The sequence below is a fragment of the Neovison vison genome, chromosome 2 (genome assembly GCF_020171115.1).
Source record: "Neovison vison isolate M4711 chromosome 2, ASM_NN_V1, whole genome shotgun sequence".
Taxonomy (NCBI): domain Eukaryota; kingdom Metazoa; phylum Chordata; class Mammalia; order Carnivora; family Mustelidae; genus Neogale; species Neogale vison.
In genome coordinates, this window is record NC_058092.1 from 200,969,789 (window position 1) to 200,993,250 (window position 23,462).

General features: G+C 37.3%; 1 protein-coding gene across 3 annotated transcripts in view; it reads left to right on the plus strand.

Moving 5' to 3' along the window:
• ZFAND4 (zinc finger AN1-type containing 4) overlaps positions 1 to 23,462 on the plus strand; it is a 103,096-nt gene that overhangs the window by 36,148 nt on the left and 43,486 nt on the right. For 2 of the 3 annotated variants that reach the window (XM_044240027.1, XM_044240028.1), the window contains exon 3: positions 21,532 to 21,607. The exons of the other annotated variant lie outside the window; for it this stretch is intronic. In XM_044240027.1, coding sequence (XP_044095962.1) covers positions 21,532 to 21,607 — 76 coding nt within the window. The remainder of the gene's footprint in view (positions 1 to 21,531; positions 21,608 to 23,462) is intronic. 3 annotated transcript variants of the gene reach the window in all.

A 23,462-nucleotide genomic window follows, 5' to 3' on the forward strand; every position in this document is an offset into this window, starting at 1 on the left:
ATGAGTTCTGGAAATGTTCCCTCTTACTATTTTTTGGAAGAGTTTGAGAAGGATTAGTATTCACTGTTCTTTAAATGTTTCCTAGGATTCGCAAGTGAAGCCATCTGATCCTGGGCTTTTGTTTGTTGGTAGATTTTTGATTGCTGATTAATTCTCCTTACTAGAATTGGTCTGTTTGATTTTTTTCTTTCTTCATGATTCAGTCTTAGTTTGTTGTGTGTTTCTAGAGATTTATTCTATGTATTTATTTATTATTATATTATTATATTATAATATTTATTTATTTATTCTATTTTTTCTACATGGTCCCATATTTTGGCTTGTAATTCTTCATAGTAGTCTCTAATCTTTTTTATTCCTGTGGTATCAATTGCAGCTTCTTTTTGATTTCTCATTTTATTTATTTGAGCCCCCTCTGTTCTTGGTGAGTGGCTGAAGATTTATATGTTCTATCTTTTCAAAGAAATTAGCTCTTAGTTTCTTTGATCTTTTCTTTTTTTTCTTTTTTTAGATTTTTTTAAAATTTCTTTTCAGCGTAACAGTATTCATTGTTTTTGCACCATACCCAGTGCTCCATGTAGTCCATGCCCTCTCTAATACCCACTACCTGGTTCTCCCAACCTCTCACCCCCCGCCCCTTTAAAACCCTCAGATTGTTTTTCATAGTTCATAGTCTCTCATGGGTCACCTCCCCTTCCAATTTCCCTCAACTCCCTTCTCCTCTCCATCTCCCCTTGTCCTCCATGCTATTTGCTATGCTCCACAAATAAGTGAAACCATATGATAATTGACTCTCTCTGCTTAACTTATTTCACTCAGCATAATCTCTTCCATTTCCGTCTATGGACGCCTGGGTGGCTCAGTTGGTTGGACGACTGCCTTCGGCTCGGGGCGTGATCCTGGAGTCCCGGGATCGAGTCCCACATCAGGCTCCCAGCTCCATGGGGAGTCTGCTTCGCTCTCTGACCTTCTCCTCGCTCATGCTCTCTCTCACACTCTCTCTCTCTCTCAAATAAATAAATAAAATCTTTATGTTGCTACAAAAGTTGGGTATTCATCCTTTCTGATGGAGGCATAATACTCCATAGTGTATATGGACCACATCTTCCTTATCCATTCATCTGTAGAAGGGCGTCTTGGTTCTTTCCACAGTTTGGCGACCATGGACACTGCTGCTATAAACGTTGGGGTACAGATTGCCCTTCTTTTTACTACATCTGTATCTTTGGGGTAAATACCCAGTAGTGCCATTGCAGGGACATAGGGAAGCTCTATTTTTAATTTCTTGAGGAATCTCCACACTGTTCTCCAAAGTGGCTATACCAACTTGCACTCCACCAACAGTGTAAGAGGGTTCCCCTTTCTCCACATTCTCTCCAACACATGTTGTTTCCTGTCTTGCTTATTTTGGCCATTCTAACTGGTGTAAGGTGGTTTTAATTTGAATCTCCCTGATGGCTAGTGATGATGAACATTTTTTCATGTGTCTAATAGCCATTTGTATGTCTTCATTGGAGAAATGTCTGTTCATATCTTCTGCCCATTTTTTTATATGATTGTCTGTTTTGTGTGTTGAGTTTGAGGAGTTCTTTATAGGTCCTGGATATCAACCTTTTGTCTGTACTGTCATTTGCAAATATCTTCTCCCATTCCGTGGGTTGCCTCTTTGTTTTGTTGACTGTTTCCTTTGATGTGCAGAAGCTTTTGATCTTGAAGTCCCAAAAGTTCATCTTTGCTTTGGTTTCCTTTGCCTTTGGAGACATATCTTGAAAGAAGTTGCTGTGGCTGATAACAAAGAGGTTACTGCCTATGTTCTCCTCTAGGGTTCTGATGGATTCCTGTGTCATGTTGAGGTCTTTTATCCATTTTGAGTTTATCTTTGTGTACGGTATAAGAGAATGGTTGAGTTAAATTCTTCTACATATAGCTGTCCAGTTTTCCCAGCACCATTTATTGAAGAGACTTTTCCACTGTATATCTTTTCTTGTTTTGTCGAAGATTAATTGACCATAGAGTTGAGGGTCCATATCTGGGCTCTCTACTCTGTTCCACTGGTCTGTGTGTCTGTTTTTATGCCAGTACCATGCTGTCTTGGTGATCGAGACACCTAATAGTAAGAATGAAGAATTATGGGTGCCTGGGTGGCTCAGTGGGTTAAACCGCTGCCTTCGGCTCAGGTCATGATCTCAGGGTCCTGGGATTGAGTCCCATATCGGGCTCTCTGCTCAGCAGGGCGCCTGCTTCCCTTCCTCTCTCTCTGCCTCTCTGCCTACTTATGATCTCTCTCTGTCAAATAAATAAATAAAATCTTAAAAAAAAAGAATGAAGAATTATAATTGTAGCAGACTTTCTTGAAAGCAGCTAGGACAAAGAAGCTCCTTACGTGCAGAGGAAAGCCATCAGAATAATGTCAGACCTGTCCACAGAGACCTGGCAAGCCAGAAAAGGCTGGCAAGATATATTCAGGGCACTAAATGAGAAGAACATGCAGCCAAGAATACTTTATCCAGCAAGACTGACATTCAAAATGGATGGAGAGATATAGAGTTTCCAAGACCAGCAAGGCTTAAAAGACTATGCAACCACCAAGCTGACACTGCAGGAAGTATTAAGGGGGGTTCTACAAAAGAGGAAAAATCCCAAGAATAGCATTGAACAGAAATATAGAGACAATCTGCAGAAAGATAGACTTCAAAGGTAACATGATGTCAATAAAAACGTATCTATCAATAATCACTCTCAATGTGAATGACCTAAATGTGCCCATAGAACGACACAGGGTTGCAGATATGATAAAATGACAGGACCCATCCATATGTTGTCTACAAGAGACCATTTTGAACCTAAAGATACACCCAGACTGAAAGTGAAGGGATGGAGAAGCATCTTTCATGCCAATGGGCCTCAAAAGAAGGCCGGGGTAGTGATTCTCATATCAGATAAATTAGATTTTAAACTAAAGACTGTAATCAGAGATACAGAAGGACACTACATAATTCTTCAAAGGACAATCCACCAAGATGATCTAACAATTGTAAATATCTATGCCCCCAATATGGGAGCAGCCAATTACATAAGAAAACTATTAATCAAGATAAAGAGTCATATTGATATGAATACATTAATAGTAGGAGATCTTAACATGCCTCTCTCAGAAATAGATCATTGAAGCAGAAAATCAATAAAGAAACAAGAGCATTGAATGCATTGGACCAGATGGACCTCATAGATATATATAGAACATTCCACCCTAAAACAACAGAATACTCATTCTTCTCAAATGCACATGGAACCTTTTCAGGAATAGACCACGTACTGGGTCGCAAATCAGGACTCAACCGATACCAAAAGACTGAGATTATTTCCTGCATATTCTCAGATCACAATGCTTTGAAACTGGAGCTCAATCACAAGGAAAAGTTCCAAAGGAACTCAAACACCTGGAAGCTAAAGACCACCTTGTTTAAGAATGCTTGGATCAACCAGGAGATCAAAGAAGAACTGAAACAATTCATGGAAACCAATGAGAATGAAGACACTTTGGTCCAAAACCTATGGGATACAGCAAAGGCGGTACTAAGGGGGAAATACATAGCCATCCAAGCCTCCCTCAAAAAAATTGAAAAATCCAGAATACTCCAGCTATCTCTACACCTTAAAGAACTGGAGAATCAACAACAAATCAATCCAACTCCACACATAGGAAGGGAGATAATCAAGATTAGAGCAGAGATCAATGAGGTAGAAACCAGAGATCTAGTAGAATGTATCAGTGAAACTAGAAACTGGTTTTTTAAAAGAATCGATAAGATCAATAAACCATTGGCCACACTAATCCAAAAGAAAAGAGATAAAGCCCAAATTAATAAAATTATGAATGAAAAGGGAGAGATCACAACTAACACCAAGGAAGTAGAAGCAATCATCAGAAGTTATTATCAGCAGTTATATGCCAATAAGCTAAGCAACCTAGATGAAATGGATTCATTCCTGGAAAACCATAAACTCCCAAAATTGAACCAGGAAGAAATTAACAACCTGAATAGACCGATATCTAGTAACGAGATTGAAGCAGTGATCAAAAACCTCCCAAAAGGGATGCCTGGGTGGCGCAGTTGGTTGGACGACTGCCTTCGGCTCAGGGCGTGATCCTGGAGTCCCGGGATCGAGTCCCACATCAGGCTCCCAGCTCCATGGGGAGTCTGCTTCGCTCTCTGACCTTCTCCTCGCTCATGCTCTCTCTCACTGTCTCTCTCAAATAAATAAATAAATAATCTTTAAAAAAAAAAAAACCTCCCAAAAAACAAGAGCTTAGGACCTGATGGATTCCCTGGGGTAATTCTACCAAACTTTCAAAGAAGAGATAACACCTATTCTCCTGAAGCGGTTTCAGAAAATTGAAGCAGAAGGAAAACTTCCAGACTCTTTGATCTTTTCTATTGCTTTTTAAGTCTTTATTTCATTTATTTCTGCTCTGGATCTTTGTTATTTTGTTCCTTCTACAAACCTTAGGTTTAGTTTGTTCTTTTTTTCATTGTTCCTTGAGTTGTAAAGTTGGGTTATTTGGAATCTTTCTTGTGTCTTAATGTAATTGTTTATAGCTGTGAATGCCTCTCTTAGAACTACTTCTGCTTCATCTCTTAAGTTTTGGTATGTTGTATTTCCATTTTCATTTGTCTCCAGGCATTTTTTAATTTCCTTCTTTGATTTCTTCTTTGACCCATTATTTATTCAACAGCATGTTGTTTAATCTTCACGTATTTGTGAATTTTATAGTTTTCTTTTTGTAATTGATATCTAGTTTTATAACATTATGGTTGGAAAAGAGACTTGATATGATTTCAGTCTTCTTCAGTTTATTAAGACTTGTTTTGTGACCTGACATATGATCTATCTTGGAGTATGTTCATTTGTGCTTGAGAAGAGTATGCATCCTGCTATTTTTGGATGGAATGTTCTGTAAATGTTTGTTAAAACCAACCAGTAAATCATTGAACATTATATCAAAAACTAATGATGTGTACTATACCTTGGCTAATTGAATTTAAATAAAAAAAAAATCCAGCTGGTGTAACTGGTAATTTAAATCTGATGTTTCTTTATAGATTTTCTATCTTGATGATCTATTGGTGAAAGTGGGATATTGAAGTACCCTACTATATTATATTGCTGTCTGTTGATATTTGTTTTATATATTTAGGTGCATAGATATTTATAAATAAAATATCCTCTGTGGGATATCACAGCCACCCACCTTTATCATTCTCTAATTACGTTTTTTGTCTTTATTTTTATAGTCTTTTTCTTGAAATTCTTATTGTCTGATACAGTTGCTCCCCATTTTCTTTTGGTTTCTTTTGACATGGAATGCATTTTGCAATCCCTTTCTTGTGTGTTCTTAAATCTGAAGTGAGTCTTTTTCTGAGCAGAATATAGTTAGGTCTTATGATTATTATCTTTGGCTCATTTAGGTACACTCTCTTTGTTTGGAGAATTTAGTCCATTTATATTTAAAGTAATTATTGTTATTTTATGGGCATTATTTCCATTATATTAATTGTTTTCTTACTGTTCTGTAATTCTTTTGTTTCCCTTTTCTCTTGCCCCTTTGTGATTTGATGATTTTCTGTAGTGATATGCTTAGATTTCTTTCTGTTTATCTTTTGCATATCTACTATAGTTTTTTGCTTTGTGGTTAAAACCTGGAAACTTATATAAAAAATCTTGTGTTTATACAGTTTATTTTAAGCTCATAAAAACCTAATTTTATATGCACTCTAAAGCTCTGCATTATTCTTCCTCCTCCTATGTTTTACATTTTGTTGTCATAATTTATCTTATATTCATTAACAAATTCTTGTAGTTACAGTTGTTTTTACTACCTTTTTTTTTTAAAGATTTTATTTATTTATTTGACAGAGAGAAATCACAAGTAGATGGAGAGGCAGGCAGAGAGAGAGAGAGAGAGAGAGGGAAGCAGGCTCCCTGCTGAGCAGAGAGTCCGATGCGGGACTCGATCCCAGGACCCTGAGATCATGACCCGAGCCGGTATCATTTCATTAAGGTCTTTTTCTGAGTTTTTTTCTTGTTCTTTTGTTTGGAATGTATTTGCCTCTTCCTTCACTTTTCTTGACTCATTCTATGTTGGTTTCTATGCTTTAGATAAAACAGCCACTTCTCCCAGTCTTGATGTAGTGGTCTCATGTAGGAGATAAACCTTATCATTCAACCCTGCCCGTAGCTCTTTATTGTGTCTCAGATCTTTGTGATTGTCCAAACAGTCTGTTCTTTGTGGCTTGAAGTAGTGTGAGGATTTGCAGGACTGTGGGTGTCCCAAAGGGGAAGATCTCAGCATGTAGATGCAGGCTGTTTGGAAGCTGGACCCTTAGGCTACAGCCTTTCAAGTATGCAGATTTACTTCTTTTAGGGAAAGACTCGTAGATGGGTGTTTCCATCTGCCTCTTCTGCACTGTACTGTAGTTATCCAGTTAAGAATTATTTCTATGTTATTTTCCTTAAAGAAAAAAGTTTATTTATTGATTTTAGAGACACAGAGAGAGAGAGAGAGAGTGCACAAGCGGTGAGAGGGGCAGAGAGGGAGGGAGAGAAAGAATCTCAGACTTCCTGCTAAACTCGGAGCCTGATGTGGGACTTGGTCCCAGAACCCTAAGATCATGACCTGAGCCAAAACCAAGAGTCAGATGCTCAACAAACTGAGCCACCCATCTGCTGCAAGAATTGTTTCTCTGTTTTTCATCACCCACAAAAACCAGAGTGACAAGTATGTGTGTAAGCTTCTTTCTGGAGGTAAGAGAGGCCTGGAGCAATGCAGAGAGAGGAAGTACAAAGATGGCACCTGTTGGTTTCCTTGGTCTCTGGAGACTATTTTAGTTAACCCCTTGATGTGTGTTATATTAGAAGCATGCCTCTCAGTCTCCAGCTTAAGGAAACAGATCTCTTTCACAGAAAGTCTGGGCATTTCTGTTTGCTGCTTCTATGTTGGGCCTGAGGTGGTGGTTAGCCCACCTCAGATAGTGAGTCTACATTAATCCTTTAAGAACTGTCTCAGCCTTTTCAGTCTCATGTTTCAAAAAGCAACATATTTTGAGGTCCTGTCTCTCTGGTGGAGATGCCCAGTGCAAGGTCTAAACTTTGATCCTTAAGGAGAAGTTAGGAATTGTGAGTTTCCTCTTAGTTGTGTGTTTTGTACCAGAGATGGGGTTTATGGTGAGGTTGTTCCTCAGCCTGTCCAACCTATTTAAATATGGGGTTTTTTTCTTGTTCGTTTGATGCTTAACTAGTTTCTGAATTTCTTTCAGAGGGAATTGTTCCTTATGCATCTAATAGATTTGGTGTGTTCTTTAGGGGAGTTGAGCCTCCTTATATAACCATCTTTTTTTTTTTTTTTAAAGATTTTATTTATTTATTTGACAGAGAGAGATCACAAGTAGAGAGGCAGGCAGAGAGAGAGAGAGAGAGAGAGAGAGGGAAGCAGGCTTTCTGCTGAGCAGAGAGCCGGATGCGGGACTCGATCCCAGGACCCTGAGATCATGACCTGAGCCGAAGGCAGCAACTTAACCCACTGAGCCACCCAGGCGCCCCTTATATAACCATCTTGAACCAGAACCAAAAGTGAGCTTCTCTGTTAATGTGGGTCAGCAAGTGGGACTACCACAGGACATGAAATACAAAGATCTGGAAAAGTCAAGAGAAACTGTGGTAATTTTCAAGAAACCACTGCCTAATCCAAAGCCCCAGTGGGCATTGTCTTTCTTATTGTTCACTGTTATATTTCAGCTCAGACAATAATGTCTGATATAGAATAGGCATTCAAATATTTGAAGAATGAATGAGTGAAGGCAATCCAGAGTGATGCTTAATATTTCTTAACTGTATCTAATTGAAATGTGATCTTCCGGTGTAGATTATTTTCCTGTTTATGAAATTAAAATATGCAATCCTTTATATGTTTATACCACTCCCTTCTCTAGTTCATTCTCACAATCTTCTTTCTACTATTTTTTGCTTTTTCTGAAATGACTGCATTCCCTACAGTTTTCAAATTTACTTTCAAGATCTTTGTTTTAAAGTTCGCATGTTATATGTATACTTATAACATAATGTAACCTTAAGAATTAAAGTTGTAATTCTTAGTATTGAGTAAATGTACACATTCAGTATTGACAAGAAATTGGAAATAGAAATAATTTTAATTGCATTGATTTTTTTCCAACTTAAAAATAAGTTTTTTTAAAATTTTTTTATTTATTTGATAGAGATCACAAGTAGGCAGAGAGGCAGGCAGAGAGACAAGAGGAAGCAGGCTCCCTGCTGAGCAGAGAACCCGATGTGGGGCTCGATCCCAAGACCCTGGGATCATGACCTGAGCCAAAGGCAGTGGCTTTAACCCACTGAGCCAGCGAGGCGTCCCAAAAAAATAAGTTTTTTTAAAAATTAATATACTTTGTTAGAGAAATTTTAAGTTCACAATAAAACTGGGCAAAAAATAGAGTTTCCAAATACAACCACTCTCCTCCTACCTGTTCCATTATCAACATTCCACACCAGAGTAATGCATTTGTTACAGTTGATGAACCTACACTGACACATCATTTTCCACCTAAAGCATGTAGTTTATATTAGGATTCACTCTTGCATGTTTACATTGTTTGGGTTTTCACAAATGTGTAATGATGTGTGTTCACCATTCCATTATCAGATAGAGTCATTTCAGTGCCCTAAAAGTCCTTAGTGCTCTGCCTATTTATTCTTTCCTCCCCACAACAACCCACTGGCAACCAGTTTTTAAAATTTTTTTGCAACCAGTCTTTTTACTATCTATTCCATAGTTTTGCCTTTTCCAGAATGTTGTATGGTTGGAATCATACAATATGTAGACTTTTCAGATTGGATTCTTTCCCCTAAAAATGGGCATTTAAGTTTCCTCCATGTCTTTCCATGACTTGATAGTTCATTTCTTTATAGCACTCTATAATATTCCATGTCTGCGTGTACCACATTTTATCTATTCACCTAGTGAAGGACATCTTGGTTGCTCCAGGTTCAGAAGATTATGAATAAAGATGCTATAAATATTCAGGTGAAGGCTTTTATGTGGGCATAAGTTTTTAACTTTTGGGGGCAGACACCAAGAGAGTGACTGATTGCTGGATCATATGGTAAGTGTATGTCTAGTTTTGTAAGAAACTACGAAAGTGTCTGTACCCTTTTGTGTTCTTCACCAGCAATGTATGACGGTTTCTGTTGCTACATATCCTTGTCAGCATTGGATGAAGTCAGTGTTTTGGATTTTGGCCGTTCTAATAGCTTTGTAGTCGTATTTTGCTTCAATTTGCATTTCACTAGTGATGTGAGTTGAACATTTTTTTCAGATGCTTGCTATCTATATCTTCTTTGATAAAGTGTTTTGTCAAGTCTTTAACTGGGAAAAAAAACCCTGCATATACTGTATGATTCCAGTGATTTTGTTTGTTTCCTTGTTGTTGCATTTTAAGAGTTCTTTGTATAATTTGAATAATTGTCCTCTATCAGATAGGTCTCTTGGAAGTATTTTCTCCCAGTCTGTGGTTTGTCTTCTCATTCTTCAACATTATCTTTCACAGAGCATAAGTTTTTAATTTTAATGGAGTCTAGCTTATCAATTATTTCTTTCATGGATGATGCTTTTGGTATTGTATCTAAAAAGTTATCGTTGGGGCATCAGGGTAGCTCAGTCAGTTAAGTGTCTGACTCTTGGTTTTGGCTCAGGTCATGATCACAGGGTCATGGAATTGAACCCTGCATCAGGTTCCAATGCTCAGTGGGGAGTCTGCTTGAGATTATCTCTCTCTTTTCTCCTCCCCCCAAATCATACTCCTCTCTCTCTTCCTCTCTCAAATAAATAAAATCTTTAAAAAAAAGTCATTTATTTATTTGAGAGAGAGAGGGAGAGAGATCACAAGCAGGTAGAGAGGCAGGCAGAGAGAGAGGAAGGGAAGCAGGCTCCCTGCTGAGCAGAGCCTGATGTGGGGCTTAATTCCAGGACTCTGAGATCATGACCTGAGCCGAAGGCAGAGGCTTAACCCACTGAGCCACCCAGGCGCCCCTAAAATAAATAAAATCTTTTAAAAAAAGGGAAAATATTAACTTTGGAAAATAAATTAAAAATAAAAAGTCATCATCCTACCCAGGGTCAACTAGGTTTTTTAGCATGTTAACATCTAAGATTTTATAGTTAGCATTTTGCATTTATGTCCCCAATATATTTTGAATTAATTTCTGTGAGGGGTGTAACTAAGATATGTGAATAAATTTATTTTTTTTTCATGTGGATGTTTGGTTGTTACAGTACCATTTGTGGGAAAGACTGCTTTTGCTCCATTATATTGACTTTGCTCCTTTATCAAAGATTAGTTGACTGTATTTATGTGAGTTTACTTCTGGGCTCTGTATTCTGTTCTGTTGGTTTATTTGTTTTTTAATAATTACCACACTGTATTGATTACTGAAACTTTATAGCAAGTCTTGAAATCAGGTAGTGTTAGTCTTCCATCTCTGTTCTTCTGTATTGAGTTGCCTATTCTGGGCTTTTTGCATCTCCATATAAACCTTACAATTTTGTTGATATCCACAAAATAATTTGCTGAAATTTTCATTAAGATTGTTTTGAACCTACATTTGACAATATTGAATCCCACTATCCATCGAAATGGAATCTCTCTCCATTTATTTAGTTCTTCTTTGAAATCTTTCCTGAGAATTTTATGGTTTTCTGCATATGGATTTTTAAATTAAATTATTCCTCACCATAGCACATATCCTCCCCACTGTCCATCTTCCAAACCATCCCTTCCACACCCCCTCCCCTCCAGCAAGCCTCAGTTTGTTTCCTGAGATTAAGAGACTCTTATGTTTTGTCTCCCTCTCTGGTTTCATCTTGTTTCATTTGTCCCTCCCTTCCCCTGTGATACTCTGTCTTGTTTCTCAAATTCCTCATATCAGTGAGATCATATGATAATTGTCTTTCTCTGATGGACTTATTTTGCTTAGCATAATCCCCTCTAGTTCCCTCCACATCGTTGTACACACACACACACACACACACACACACCACACTACACCACACCACACCACATCTTCTTTATCCATTCATCTGTTGATGGACATCTAGGCTCTTTCCATAACTTGGCTATTGTGGACATTGCTGCTATAAACTGCCCCTTCGGATCAGAATATTTGTATCTTTAGGGTAAATACCCAGTAATGCAATTGCTGGGTCAAAGGGTAGCTCTATTTTCAACTTTTTGAGGAACCACCATACTGTTCTCCAGAGTGGCTGCACCAGCTTGCATTCCCACCAACAGTGTAGGAGGGTTCCCATTTCTCCGCGTCCTCGCCAATGTCTGTCATTTCCTGACTGGTTAATTTTAGCCATTCTGACTGGTGTGAGATGGTATCTCACTGTGGTTTTGATTTGTATTTCCCTGATGCCTAGTGATGTGGAGCATTTTTTCATGTGTCTGTTGGCCATCTGGATGTCTTCTTTGCAGAAATGTCTGTTCATGTCTTCTGCCCATTTCTTGATTGGATTCTTTGTTCTTTGGGTGTTGAGTTTATAAGTTCTTTATAGATTTTGGACACTAGTCCTTTATTTGATAATGTCATTTGCAAATATCTGTCAGTTGTCTTTTGGTTTTGTTGACTGTTTCCTTTGCTATGCAAATGTTTTTGATCTTGAAGTCCAAATGGTTCATTTTTTTGCCCTTGCTTCCCTTGCCTTTGGCAATGTTTCTAGGAAGAAGTTGTTGTGGCTGAGGTCAAAGAGGTTGCTGCCTGTATTCTCCTCAAGGATTTTGATGGATTCCTGTCTCACATTGAGGTCTTTCATCCATTTGGAGTCTATTTTTGTGTGTGGTGTAAGGAAATAGTCCAGTTTCATTCTTCTGCATGTGGCCTTCCAATTTTCCCAACACCATTTTTTGAAGAGACTGTCTTTTCCATTGGACATTCTTTCCTGCTTTGTCGAAGATTAGCTGACCATAGAGTTGAGGGTCCATTTCTGGGCTCTCTATTCTGTTCCACTGATCTATGTGTCTGTTTTTGTGCCAGTACCATACTGTCTTGATAATGACAGCTTTGTAATAGAGTTTGAAGTCTGGAATTGTGATACCAACAATTTGTTTTTCTTTTTCAACATTCCTCTATTTGAGGTCTTTTCTGGTTCCATATAAATTTTAGGATTATTTGTTCCATTTCTTTGAAAAAAGTTGATGGCATTTTTGATAGGGATTGCATTAAATGTGTAGATTGCTCTAGGTAGCATAGACATTTTCACAATTTTGTTTTTCCAATCCAAGAGCATAAAATGTTTTTCCATTTCTTTATGTCTTCCTCAGTTTCTTTCATGAGCACTCTATGGTTTTCTGAGTACAGATTCTTTACCTCTTTGGTTAGATTTATTCCTAGGTATCTTATGGTTTTGGGTGCAATTGTAAATGGAATTGATTCCTTAATTTCTTCTTCTGTCTTGTTGGTATATAGAAATACAACATTTCTGTGCATTGATTTTATATCCTGACACATTACTGAATTCCTATATGAGTTCTAGCAGTTTTTGAGTGGAGTCTTTTGGGTTTTCCACATAAAGTATCATATCATCTGCAGAGTGAGAGTTTGGCTTCTTCTTTGCATGTTCAGATATCTTTTATTTCTTTTTGTTGTCTGATTGCTGAGACTAGGACTTCTAGTACTATGTTGAATAGCAGTGGTGATAGTGGACATCCCTGCTGTGTTCCTGACCTTAGTGGAAAAGCTCTCAGTTTTCCTTCATTGAGAATGATATTTGCTGTGGGTTTTTCGTAGATGGCTTTGATGGTATTGAGGTATGTACCCTCTATTCCTATAATGTGAAGAGTTTTGATTAAGAAAGGATACTGTACTTTGTCAAATGGATTTTCAGCATCTATTGAGAATATCATATGTTTCTTGTTCTTTCTTTTATTAGTGTATTGTTTCACATTGTTTGATTTGTGGATGTTGAACCAACTTTGCAGCCCAGGAATAAATCCCACTTGGTCATGGTGACTAATCCTTTAATGTACTGTTGGATCCTACTGGCTAGTATTTTGGTGAGAATTTTTGCATCTGTGTTCATCAGGGATATTGGTCTGTAATTCTTCTTTTTGATGGGGTCTTTGCCTGTCTTTGGGATCAAGGTAATGCTTGTGAAATGAGTTTGGAAGTTTTCCTTCCATTTCTATTTTTTGGAACAGTTTCAGGAGAATAGGTATTAATTATTCTTCAAATGTTTGGTATAATTCCTCTGGGAAGCCATCTGGCCCTGGGCTCTTGTTATTTGGGAGATTTTTGATGACTGCTTCAATCTCCTTACTGGTTTTGGATTTGTTCAGGTTTTCTATTTCTTCCTCTCCAGTTTTTGTAGTTTATATGTCTCTAGGAATGCATCTATTTCTTTCAGATTGTCAAATATGCTGGCATATAGTTGCTCATAGTATGTTCTTATAATTGTTTTTCTTTGGTGTTGGTTGTGATTTCTCCCCTTTCATTCATAATTTTATTAATTTGGGTCCTTTCTTTTTTCTTTTTGCTAAGTCTGGCCAGAGGTTTATCAATCTTATTAATTCTTTCAAAGAACCAGCTCCTAGTTTCGTTATCTGTTCTACTGTTCTTTTGGTTTCTATTTCATTGATTTCTTCTCTTATCTTTATTATTTCCCTTCTGCTGGGTTTTATATGCTGTTCTTTCTGCAGGTCCTTTAGGTGGAGGCTTAGGTTGTGTATTTGAGACCTTCCTTGTTTCTTGAGAAAGGTTTTTAAATCTATATACTTTCCTCTCAGAACCACCTATGCTGCATCCCAAAAACAGTTGTGTTTTTATTTTCATTTTCATTTGTTTCCATGAATTTTTTCAATTCTTCTTTAATTTCCTACTTGAGACATTTATTCTTTTTTATTTTTTCCATTCATTCTTTAGTAGGATGTTCTTTAGCCTCCATGTATTTGAGTTCTTTCCAACCTTCCTCTTGTGATTGAGTTCTAGTTTCAAAGCATTGTGGTCTGAAAATATGCAGGGAATGATCCCAGTCTTTTGGTACTTGTTGAGACCTGATTTGTGACTCAGGATATGATCTATTCTGGAGACTATTCCATGTGCACTAGAGAAGAATGTGCATTCTGTTGCTTTGGGATGGAATATTCTGAATATATCTGTGATGTCCATCTGGTCTAGTGTGTCATTTAAAGCCTTTATGTACTTGTTGATCTTTTGCTTGGCTGCTCTGTCCATTTCAGTGAGGGGAGTGTTAAAGACCTCTAGTGTTATTGTATTATTGTTGATGTGTTTCTTTGATTTTATTAGTAATTGGTTTATACAGTTGGCTGCTCCCATGTTAGGGGCATAGATTTTTAAAATTGTAGATCTTCTTGTTGGACAGACCCTTTCAGTATGAAATAGTGTCCTTCCTCCTCTCTTATTATAGGCTTTGGTTTAAAATCAATTAGTCTGATATAAGGATTGCCACCCTGGTTTCCTTTTGATGTCCATTAGTATGGTAAATGGTTTTCCACCCCCTCAGTTTAAATCTGGAGGTGTCTTTGGGTCTAAAATGAGTTTCTTTCAGACAGCATATCGATGGGTCTTTTTTTTTTATCCATTCTGATATCCTGTGTGTTTTGGTTGGAGCATTTAGTCCATTTACATTCACGGTAACTATTGAAAGATACAAATTCAATTCCATTTTATTACCTGTAAGGTGACTGTTACTGTACGTTGTCTCTGTTCCTTTCTGTTCTGTTACTTTTAGGCTCTCTCTTTGCTTAGAGGACCCCTTTCAATATTTCCTCTAGGGCTGGTTTGCTGTTTGCCAATTCTTTTAGTTTTTGTTTGTCCTGGAAACTTTTTATCTCTCTATTTTCAGTGACAGCCTAGCTGGATATAGTATTCTTGGCTGAATTTTTTTTTTCGTTTAGTGCTCTGAGTATATCTTGCCAGTCTTTTCTGCCCTGACAGGTCTCTGTGGATAAGTCTGCTGCCAGTCTAAGATTTCTACCATTGTATGTTACCGACTTCTTGTCCCAAGGTGCTTTCAGGATTTTCTCTTTGTCACTAAGACTAATAAGTTTTACTAATAAGATGATGGGGTTTTGACCTATTTTTATTGTTTTTGAGGGGAGTTTTTATGTGCCTCCTGCGTTTTGAAGCTTGTTTCCTTCCCCAAATTAGGGAAGTTCTCTGCTATAATTTGCTTCAGTATACCTTCTGCCCATCTCTCTTTCTTCTTCTGGGATTCCGATTATTCTAATACCATTCTGTCTTATGGTATGACTTATCTCTTGAATTCTCCGCTCGTGATCCAGATAGTTGTTTATCTTTTCCTCAGCTTCTTCATTCTCTGTCATTTGTCTTCTCTATCACTTATTCTCTCTTCTGCCTCATTTTTCCTAGAAGTAAGAGCCTCCATTTTTTATTGCACCTAATTAATATATTGTTTTAAATTTCAACTTGGTTAGATTTTAGTTTTTATTTCTCCAGAAAGGGATTCTCTAGTATCTTCTATGCTTTTTTCAAGCCTGGCTAGCATCTTTATAATCATCATTCTGAACTCTGGTTCTGAAATCTTACTATATCTGTATTGATTGGGTCTCCAGCAGTCGGTACTGCCTCTTGTTCTTTTTTTGAGGTGAGTTTTTCTGCCTTTAATCCAGAGAAGAATATTTTATTCAGAGACGAGTAGATGAATGAGAGAACAAAATGCTAAAAGGGTAACATTGACCCTAGAAAAATATACACTAACCAAATCAGAAGAGACCCGAAACCAGGGGGAGAAGAAGGGAAAAAAATTATTTAGCTGGTGAAGAGAACAGAGCCACACACTTGATATGGGGTATATTTTGGTCTGTTAGACAAAACTGCCTCCCAAAATTTTAAAGAAAGAAAAAAAAAAAATATATATATATATATATATATATATATATATATAGGTAAACACAATGATGGGATGGAATATGACTATAAAGATGAAAATTTAAAAAGATTTTAAAAAAGGAATTGAGGTGATAAGTTGTTGGGGAAAAAAAAGGGAAGGAATGTCGTCAGGCTGGGGAGTAGAACAAAACCATATGGTGGATTTAGGGTGTATTTTGGTCTATTACAAAAGTCTGCATCCCAAAATTTTAAGGAAAGAAAAACTTATATGTATAAGAAAAATAAGGTTATACAGAATGAAGGGATAGACTATAAGTATAAAAATGAAAATTAAAAATAATTTTTTTGAAGGGGTGGGGGTGGGAGGTCGGGGTACCAGGTGGTGGGTATTATAGAGGGCACAGATTGCATGGAGCACTGGGTGTGGTGCAAAAATAATGAATACTGTTATGCTGAAAATAAACAATAAATTAAAAAAAGATATTGATAAGATAAGATAGTTAAAATTGGTTAAAATAGGAAAATGGAAACATTTAAAAAGATAGAAGAAGAAAAAAGATAAGGAAAATTTAAGAGATTTAGCTTTGAAAGACTAAAGAATCATGGGGGAAAAGCCATAAATTTTATGTGTTGTATTCCCACAGCACTGGTGGTTTGCAGTTCTCATTGTTAAACTTGGTCTTGGCTGGATGTTCTTGCTGATCTTCTGGGGGAGGGGCCTGTTACTAAAATGTCTTTGCAGGAGGTGGATTTGCACTGCCCTTGCCAGGGACCAGGCTAAGCAATCTGCTTGCATTTGCTTTTGGTAGCTTTTCTTCCCTGAATGCTTTCTGTACAGCTTTGGAGGACAAGAATGAAAATGACGGCTCCCTAATCTCCAGCCCCAGAGGAGTGGAGAGCTCAGGGCCTCCCTCTTCAATGAGGCTCAGAGAAGAGCAGTCGATCCTGTCTCCCTGGCTTCCGACTGCACTCCAAGCTCACCTGGCCTGTGACCGAGCATTTCTGTCTCTGGCACACTGCCCCTTTTGGAGTCTCCAAACCCAGCAGATTCAATACCTTTTATTTCCTTTGAGTCTTCAAGCCCAGCAGATTCCTGCAGTGTGCTCCCATGCTGCTCCTCCTGGTGGAGTAAGTGAGGGTGTTCTCCCCAGATCTGCTACTTGTGGGGTCCCTGCTCAAAGAATAGTTGCATGACTGTGCCTCAGATCATGATTTAAGGTAACTGAACTGAAAGCCCCTTTCTCGGCTTTGTCTTTGCAGCTGGCTTCCCTGCTCTGATACCTGGGAGCTCTGCCATACTAAGACATCACTGGTCTTTTTGTGGCCCTGCAGGTCCAGAGACCACACTGTCCCAGTGAGGGCTCCAGCCCCACTTAGCCTCTGGAGTGAGGTCCCTCAATGGAGCAGACGACTTCTTCTTCTTCTTTTTAAAAGATTTTATTTGACAGAGAGAGATACATAAAGAGAGGGAACACAAGCAGGGGGAGTGGAGAGGGAGAAGACGACTTCCTCCTCAGCAGGGATCCCAGTGCGGGGCTCAATCCCAGGGCCCTGGGATCATGACCTGAGCCAAAAGCAGATGCTTAACGACTGAGACACCCAGGCGCCCCATGGAGCCCATGGAGCCGACTTCTAAAAGTTCCAATTTTTTGTTCCACTGCTCTGCTGCTTGCTGGGAGCCAGCCCCTCCCTCCTGGGTCTATCTTCCTATATATCACCTCAGATTCATTTCTCTGCACATCCTATCTTCCAGAATGTGGTCGCTTTTCAATTTATAGAGTTGATGCTATTCTTCTCTTCAATCTCCTGTTGAGTTTGTAGGTGTTTAAAATGGTTTGATAACAGGGCACCTGGGTGGCTCAGTGGGTTAAAGCCTCTGCCTTCGTCTCAGGTCATGATCCCAGGGTCCTGGGATCGAGCCCCACATCGGGCTCTCTGCTCAGCAGGGAGCCTGCTTCCTCTCTCTGCCTGCCTCTCTGCCTGCCTCTCTGCTACTTGTGATCTCTGAATGTCAAATAAATAAATAAAATCTTAAAAAAAAGGTTTGATAACTATCTAGCTGAATTTCTGGGACAAGACAAAATTTAGGTCTCTTACTTCTCTGCCATCTTGCTCTTCCCCCTCTGCATATGGATCTTATACCTATTTTGTTAGATTTATACCTGTTTTCATTAGGTGCTAATGTAGATGGTAATCTACATATATATTTTTAAGATATAAGTATTCTTTTAAATTTATTTTTTATTTATTTTCAGCATAACAGTATTCATTATTTTTGCACCACACCAATATATTATAAATTTCAAATTCTACTTGGTAATTACTGGTATATAAAAAAGTGATTAACTTCAGTATATTAATCTTGTGTCCTGTAATTTTGCTATAATTGCTTATTAGTTCTAATAGTTTTTGTTGTTGTTTCTTTTAGATTTTCTGCACAATCATGTCATCTGCAAAGATGGTTTTATTTCTTCCTTATCAGTATACCTTTTATTTCCTTTTATTATTTTTAGCTAATCCTGGCATTAGCTAGGACTTCCAGTACAGTATTCAAAAGCATTAGTAAGAAGGGGACATCCTTGCCTTTTCCTCAGTCTTAGTGGGAAAACTTTAAATTTTAAGCCATTACATATATAGGGTTTTTGTCAAGTTGGATTTTCCCTCTATTTCTAGTTTGCTGAGGATTTTTATCATGGATGACTTTTGGATTTGCTTTTTCTCCATTTGTTCATATAGTCATGGGATTTTTCTTCTTCAGCCCTTTGAGGTGATGGACTACATTGATATTTGAATGATCAACAAGGCTTGCATAATTCTTTTTTATACACTGTTGAATTTCATTTGCTAATATTTTGTTGTTTTTTGTCATCTATGTTCATGAGAGATATTGGTCTGTAGTTTTCTTATAATGTCTTCATCTGGTTTTGGTATTGGGATAGTGTTGGCCTCATAGAATGAATTAGGATGTATCCAATCTGCCTCTGGAATCAGTTGTAGAGAATTGGATAATTTCTTTCTTAAATATCTGGTAGAATTTGCTAGTGAAACAATCTGGCCTCAGTGCTTTTTGTTCAAGGTCATTACTTACTGACTCTATTTATGTTTAATAGATAAAGGAATATTCACATTATCTCTTTTTTTGTGTGTTTTGTGTGGGAAGATTTGGCCCTTTTCATCTAGATCATCAAATTTGTGGGCATGGAGTTCATGGTTTTTATTATTCTCAAGCTCATATATATATACTTTCCTTAGCTGTGTCCAGTCTACTGATGAGCCCATTAAAAGCATTATTCCTTTCTGTTATGTGTTCTTGATCTCTCCAGCATTTCCTTTTCTTTCTTAGAATGTCCATCTCTCTGCTTACATTGCCCAACTAATCTTGCTTGCTATCTCCTTTACCTGTTAGAACTTTTAGCAAAATAATCATAGTTATTTTAACATTTCCAGTCTGATAACTGGAGTTGGCCTGTGGGGGCTTCACATCTCAAATCTGCCTACTCTGTGTGTTAGTCTGTCAGTATTTAGTTTTATTTATTCATTTTTTTAAAGAAGGGAAGTGAGAGGGACAGAGGGAGAGAGAGAGAATCTCAAGTAGTCTCCATGCTCAGCATGGAGCCCCATACAGGGCCCGATCTCACAACCCTGAGAGCATGACCCGAACTGAAATCAAGAATTGGATGCTTATTTGGCAGAGCCACCTACATGCTCCTCAGTACTTCATTCAGTTTTATAACCTGTGAAGTGAACATAATATTGATGCACACTTCACAAGATTGTGGTTGCAGTTAAAGTATGGTAATAGAAGTCAAGCACTTTTAACAGTGCTTGGCTTATAATAATGCAGACTAGCATACATACCACTGTTATTTTTGTTTTTTAAAGATTTCATTTATTTATTAGAGAGAAGGAAAGAGAGTGTAAGCATCAGGAGGAGCAGAGGGAGAGGGACAAGCAGACTTTATGCTGAGCATGGAGCCAGATGAGGGGCTTGATCTCAGGACCCTGAGATCATGACCTAAGCTAAAATCAAGAGGCAGATGCTTAACTGGCTGAGCCATCCAGAGGCCCCACCACTGTTATTATTCTAGTCAAGTTTTAGTATCATAAGAAAAAGTAATTTGAGAAGACAGTATATGAGATATTCAAAAAAGATTTTCATCAGTATCAGTATCCATTAAATGTCCTGTTGAGTAGATAATACTCTCTGACTAGTATAGTCCAAATATTCTTTGGGAAGTCTAATGTGTACTTTGCAAAAAAAAAACCAAGTGAAAAAGGTTAATTATGCTAGTGTATGGAGTCTTTTTAATATTTCTTTAGTATCACAGAAATACAAATAAACTCTCTTAGAGACTATAATTTTCAGTATTAAAGATTATAATGTAGTTTTTTTTCAAGTATTGAATTATTCTGTAATTAGTGTTCAGACTCTACAAAAGAACATGTTAAAGTACAGTCACATACAAATGCTAAGGTGGAAGGAATTTTCTAGTACATTAATGTTTATTTTGGAAATTAAGTTTTCTGCCCTTTTCAAGATTAATGACTTCCATTCAGAAGCATTATGAAAGATGATATGTTAATCACTAAATAATGTTACTTGAGAACACATTTTAGGAATACACCCCCCCAAAAGGACAGTAAACTAAATGAAATGTTCTATATTTTTAAGCTTAGATATAATTGAAATACTAGTTAAACTTAGATGTAATTGACATACTAGTTTCAGATGTACAACATAATGATTCAAAATTTGTATTTATTGATAAGTGATCAGGATAATGAATCTTGTTAACACCCATCACCATACATAGTTATAAAATTTTTTTCTTGTGATGGAAACTTTTAAGATCTAGTCTCATAGCACCTTTCAGGTATACAATATTATTAACTATAGTCCCAAGTTCTACTTTATTTTATGTATTTTATGACCTAATTATTTTATAGTGAGAGTTTTATATATTTTTTAATAAAGATTTTATTTATTTATTTATTTGACAGAGATCACAAGTAGGCGGAGAGGCAGGCAGAGAGAGTTGGGTAACGGGCTTCTCACTGAGCAGAAGGCCCAATGCAGTGCTTGATACCAGGACCCTAGGATCATGACCTGAACTGAAGGCAGAGGCTTTAACCCACTGAGCCACCCAGGCGCCCCAAGAGAATTTTGTATATTTTAACAACCTTAACCCATTTCATCTCCACTGCTGCTTACAATACACTTTTAACAAACTGCATATAACTGAATGAAGACTGTACTTTGTAGCATTGAGAACAGTCTTATAGACCTTAAATCTTAAATGCTTCAGGGCTGATTTCATGATACTTATTCTTTAAAGTGCTCCCTAATGTTATACTTGGCATCAAGAATAGAGAGTTATTAAAACACTGTTCTAAAGTTAGTGACTGGATTCCATCTACTTTTAAGCATAGCTTTTATCTGTGATTCTGTCAATTTTAGCTAAGCACTTAACATTCAGTTTAGAAGTATGTTTATCATTAGTAGTAGTCCTTTAATAGAAGAGCTTTGTATCATACTCTTTTGAAGATTCTATTGAATTTATAACCATATTTTTATAACCTTCCCCTAAGGTATTCCCATCTGTCAGCAGCACTTAATTTGGAATAACATGGAACTTGAAGATGATTATTGCTTGAATGATTACAAGTGAGTGTAATTACATATTAGCTGTTTTATATATGCTCAGTATTACAACTCCATGTATCAGTGTTTTTCTTGGGAAATCCTTGTATCATGTCTCTTCTGAATAGTTGTGACCCCTAGATTTAAGTGTAAATCCTGCACCTTAAGATATGTTGGCTCAGTACGCCAAACTACCTGATCCTTTCCTTTGATTATTTGTTTTATCTTTTCATTATTCACACCAAGTTATATATCCCCTGCCTTTTTAGATCCCTCTCTTTTGAACTTGCCTTGTGCTCTTTTCTTTTGATATTGGCCCATTCCCACTTGACTACTTTCCCTTTTTTTCATTTTTATAAAAGAATTGGGTAAGAATAATAATCCTAGGAAAGAGCACAGGCAGTAATTTTTCTGACATTAGCTGTGGCAACATTTTTCTAAGATATGTCTCCTGAGGCAGGGGAAATAAAAGCTAAAATAAACTCTTGGAACTACACCAAAACAAAAAGCTTCTGCATAGTGAAGGAAATAATCAATGAAACTAAAAGCAACTTACTGAATGGGAGATGTTTGCAAGTGACATATCCAATAGAGTTAGTATCCAAAATATATAAAAACCTTCACAACTCAGCACGCCAAAACCTAATGATTCAATTAAAGAATAGGTATTTCTCCAAAGACGACATCCAGATGGCCAACAGACTTATGAAAAAATGCTCAGTATCACTCATTATCAGGGAAATGAAAATCAAAACTATAGTGAGATTCACCTTACACCTGTTAGAATGGCTAAAATTAATAACAAAGAGACAGTGGGTGTTTGTGAGGATGTGGAAAGAAAAGGAATCCTCCTGCACTGTTGGTGGGAATGCAGATTGGTACAGCCACTGTGGAAGACAGTTTGGAGGGTCTTCAAAAAATTAAAAATAGAACTACCCTACAATCCAGTAATTGCACTACTAGGTATCTATCCAAGAAATACAAAAACACTAATTCAGAGGGATACATGTGCCACTATATTTATAGTGGCATTATATACAATAGCCATATTATGGAAGCACCCCAAGTGTCCACTGATAGATGAATGGATAAAGAAGATGTGCTATATATACAATGGAATACTATTCAGCCATAAAAGAATGAAATCTTGCCATTTACAATGACATGGATGGAGCTAGAGAGTATAATCCTAAGTGAAATAAGTCAGAGCAAAACAAGTACCATAGAGTTTCACTAATATGTGGAATTTGAGGACCAAAAAAATGAGCAGAAGAAAAAAGAGAAAAACCAAGAAATGGACTCTTAACTATAGAGTACAAATTGATGGTTAATCAGAGAGGAGTTGGGCCGGGGGGATAGGCGAATTAGGTGGAGGGGATTCAGAGGACACTTATCATGACGAGCACTGAGTAATCAGTAGAATTGCTGAATCATTATATTGTCACCTGAAACTAATATAACACTGTTGACTATACTGGAATTAGAATTAAAAATAATAAAACAAAACATAAAATACACTTCATAAAGACAAAAAAAGAGTATTGGATAAGAGAGTTTTGCTCTTCACCAAGTCCATCATTTTTCATCAAGCCCTCCTTCTATTACTAAGGGACACTGTATATGCACCAGTGATTGTAGATATATTATTTGACTTTTGTCTTTCTTTCTCCCTTCTCTCATGCACTTCTTCACTCTTTTTTCCTTTATTAAATTATTTTTTATTACCATGTAATGTATTATTTGCCCCGGGGTATAGGTCTGTGAATCATTAGGCTTACACATTTCATAGCACACTCACCATAGCCCATACCCTCCACAATGGTCATAACCCCACCACCCTATCCCTACCCCCCACCACCCCCCAGCAGCCCTTAGTTTG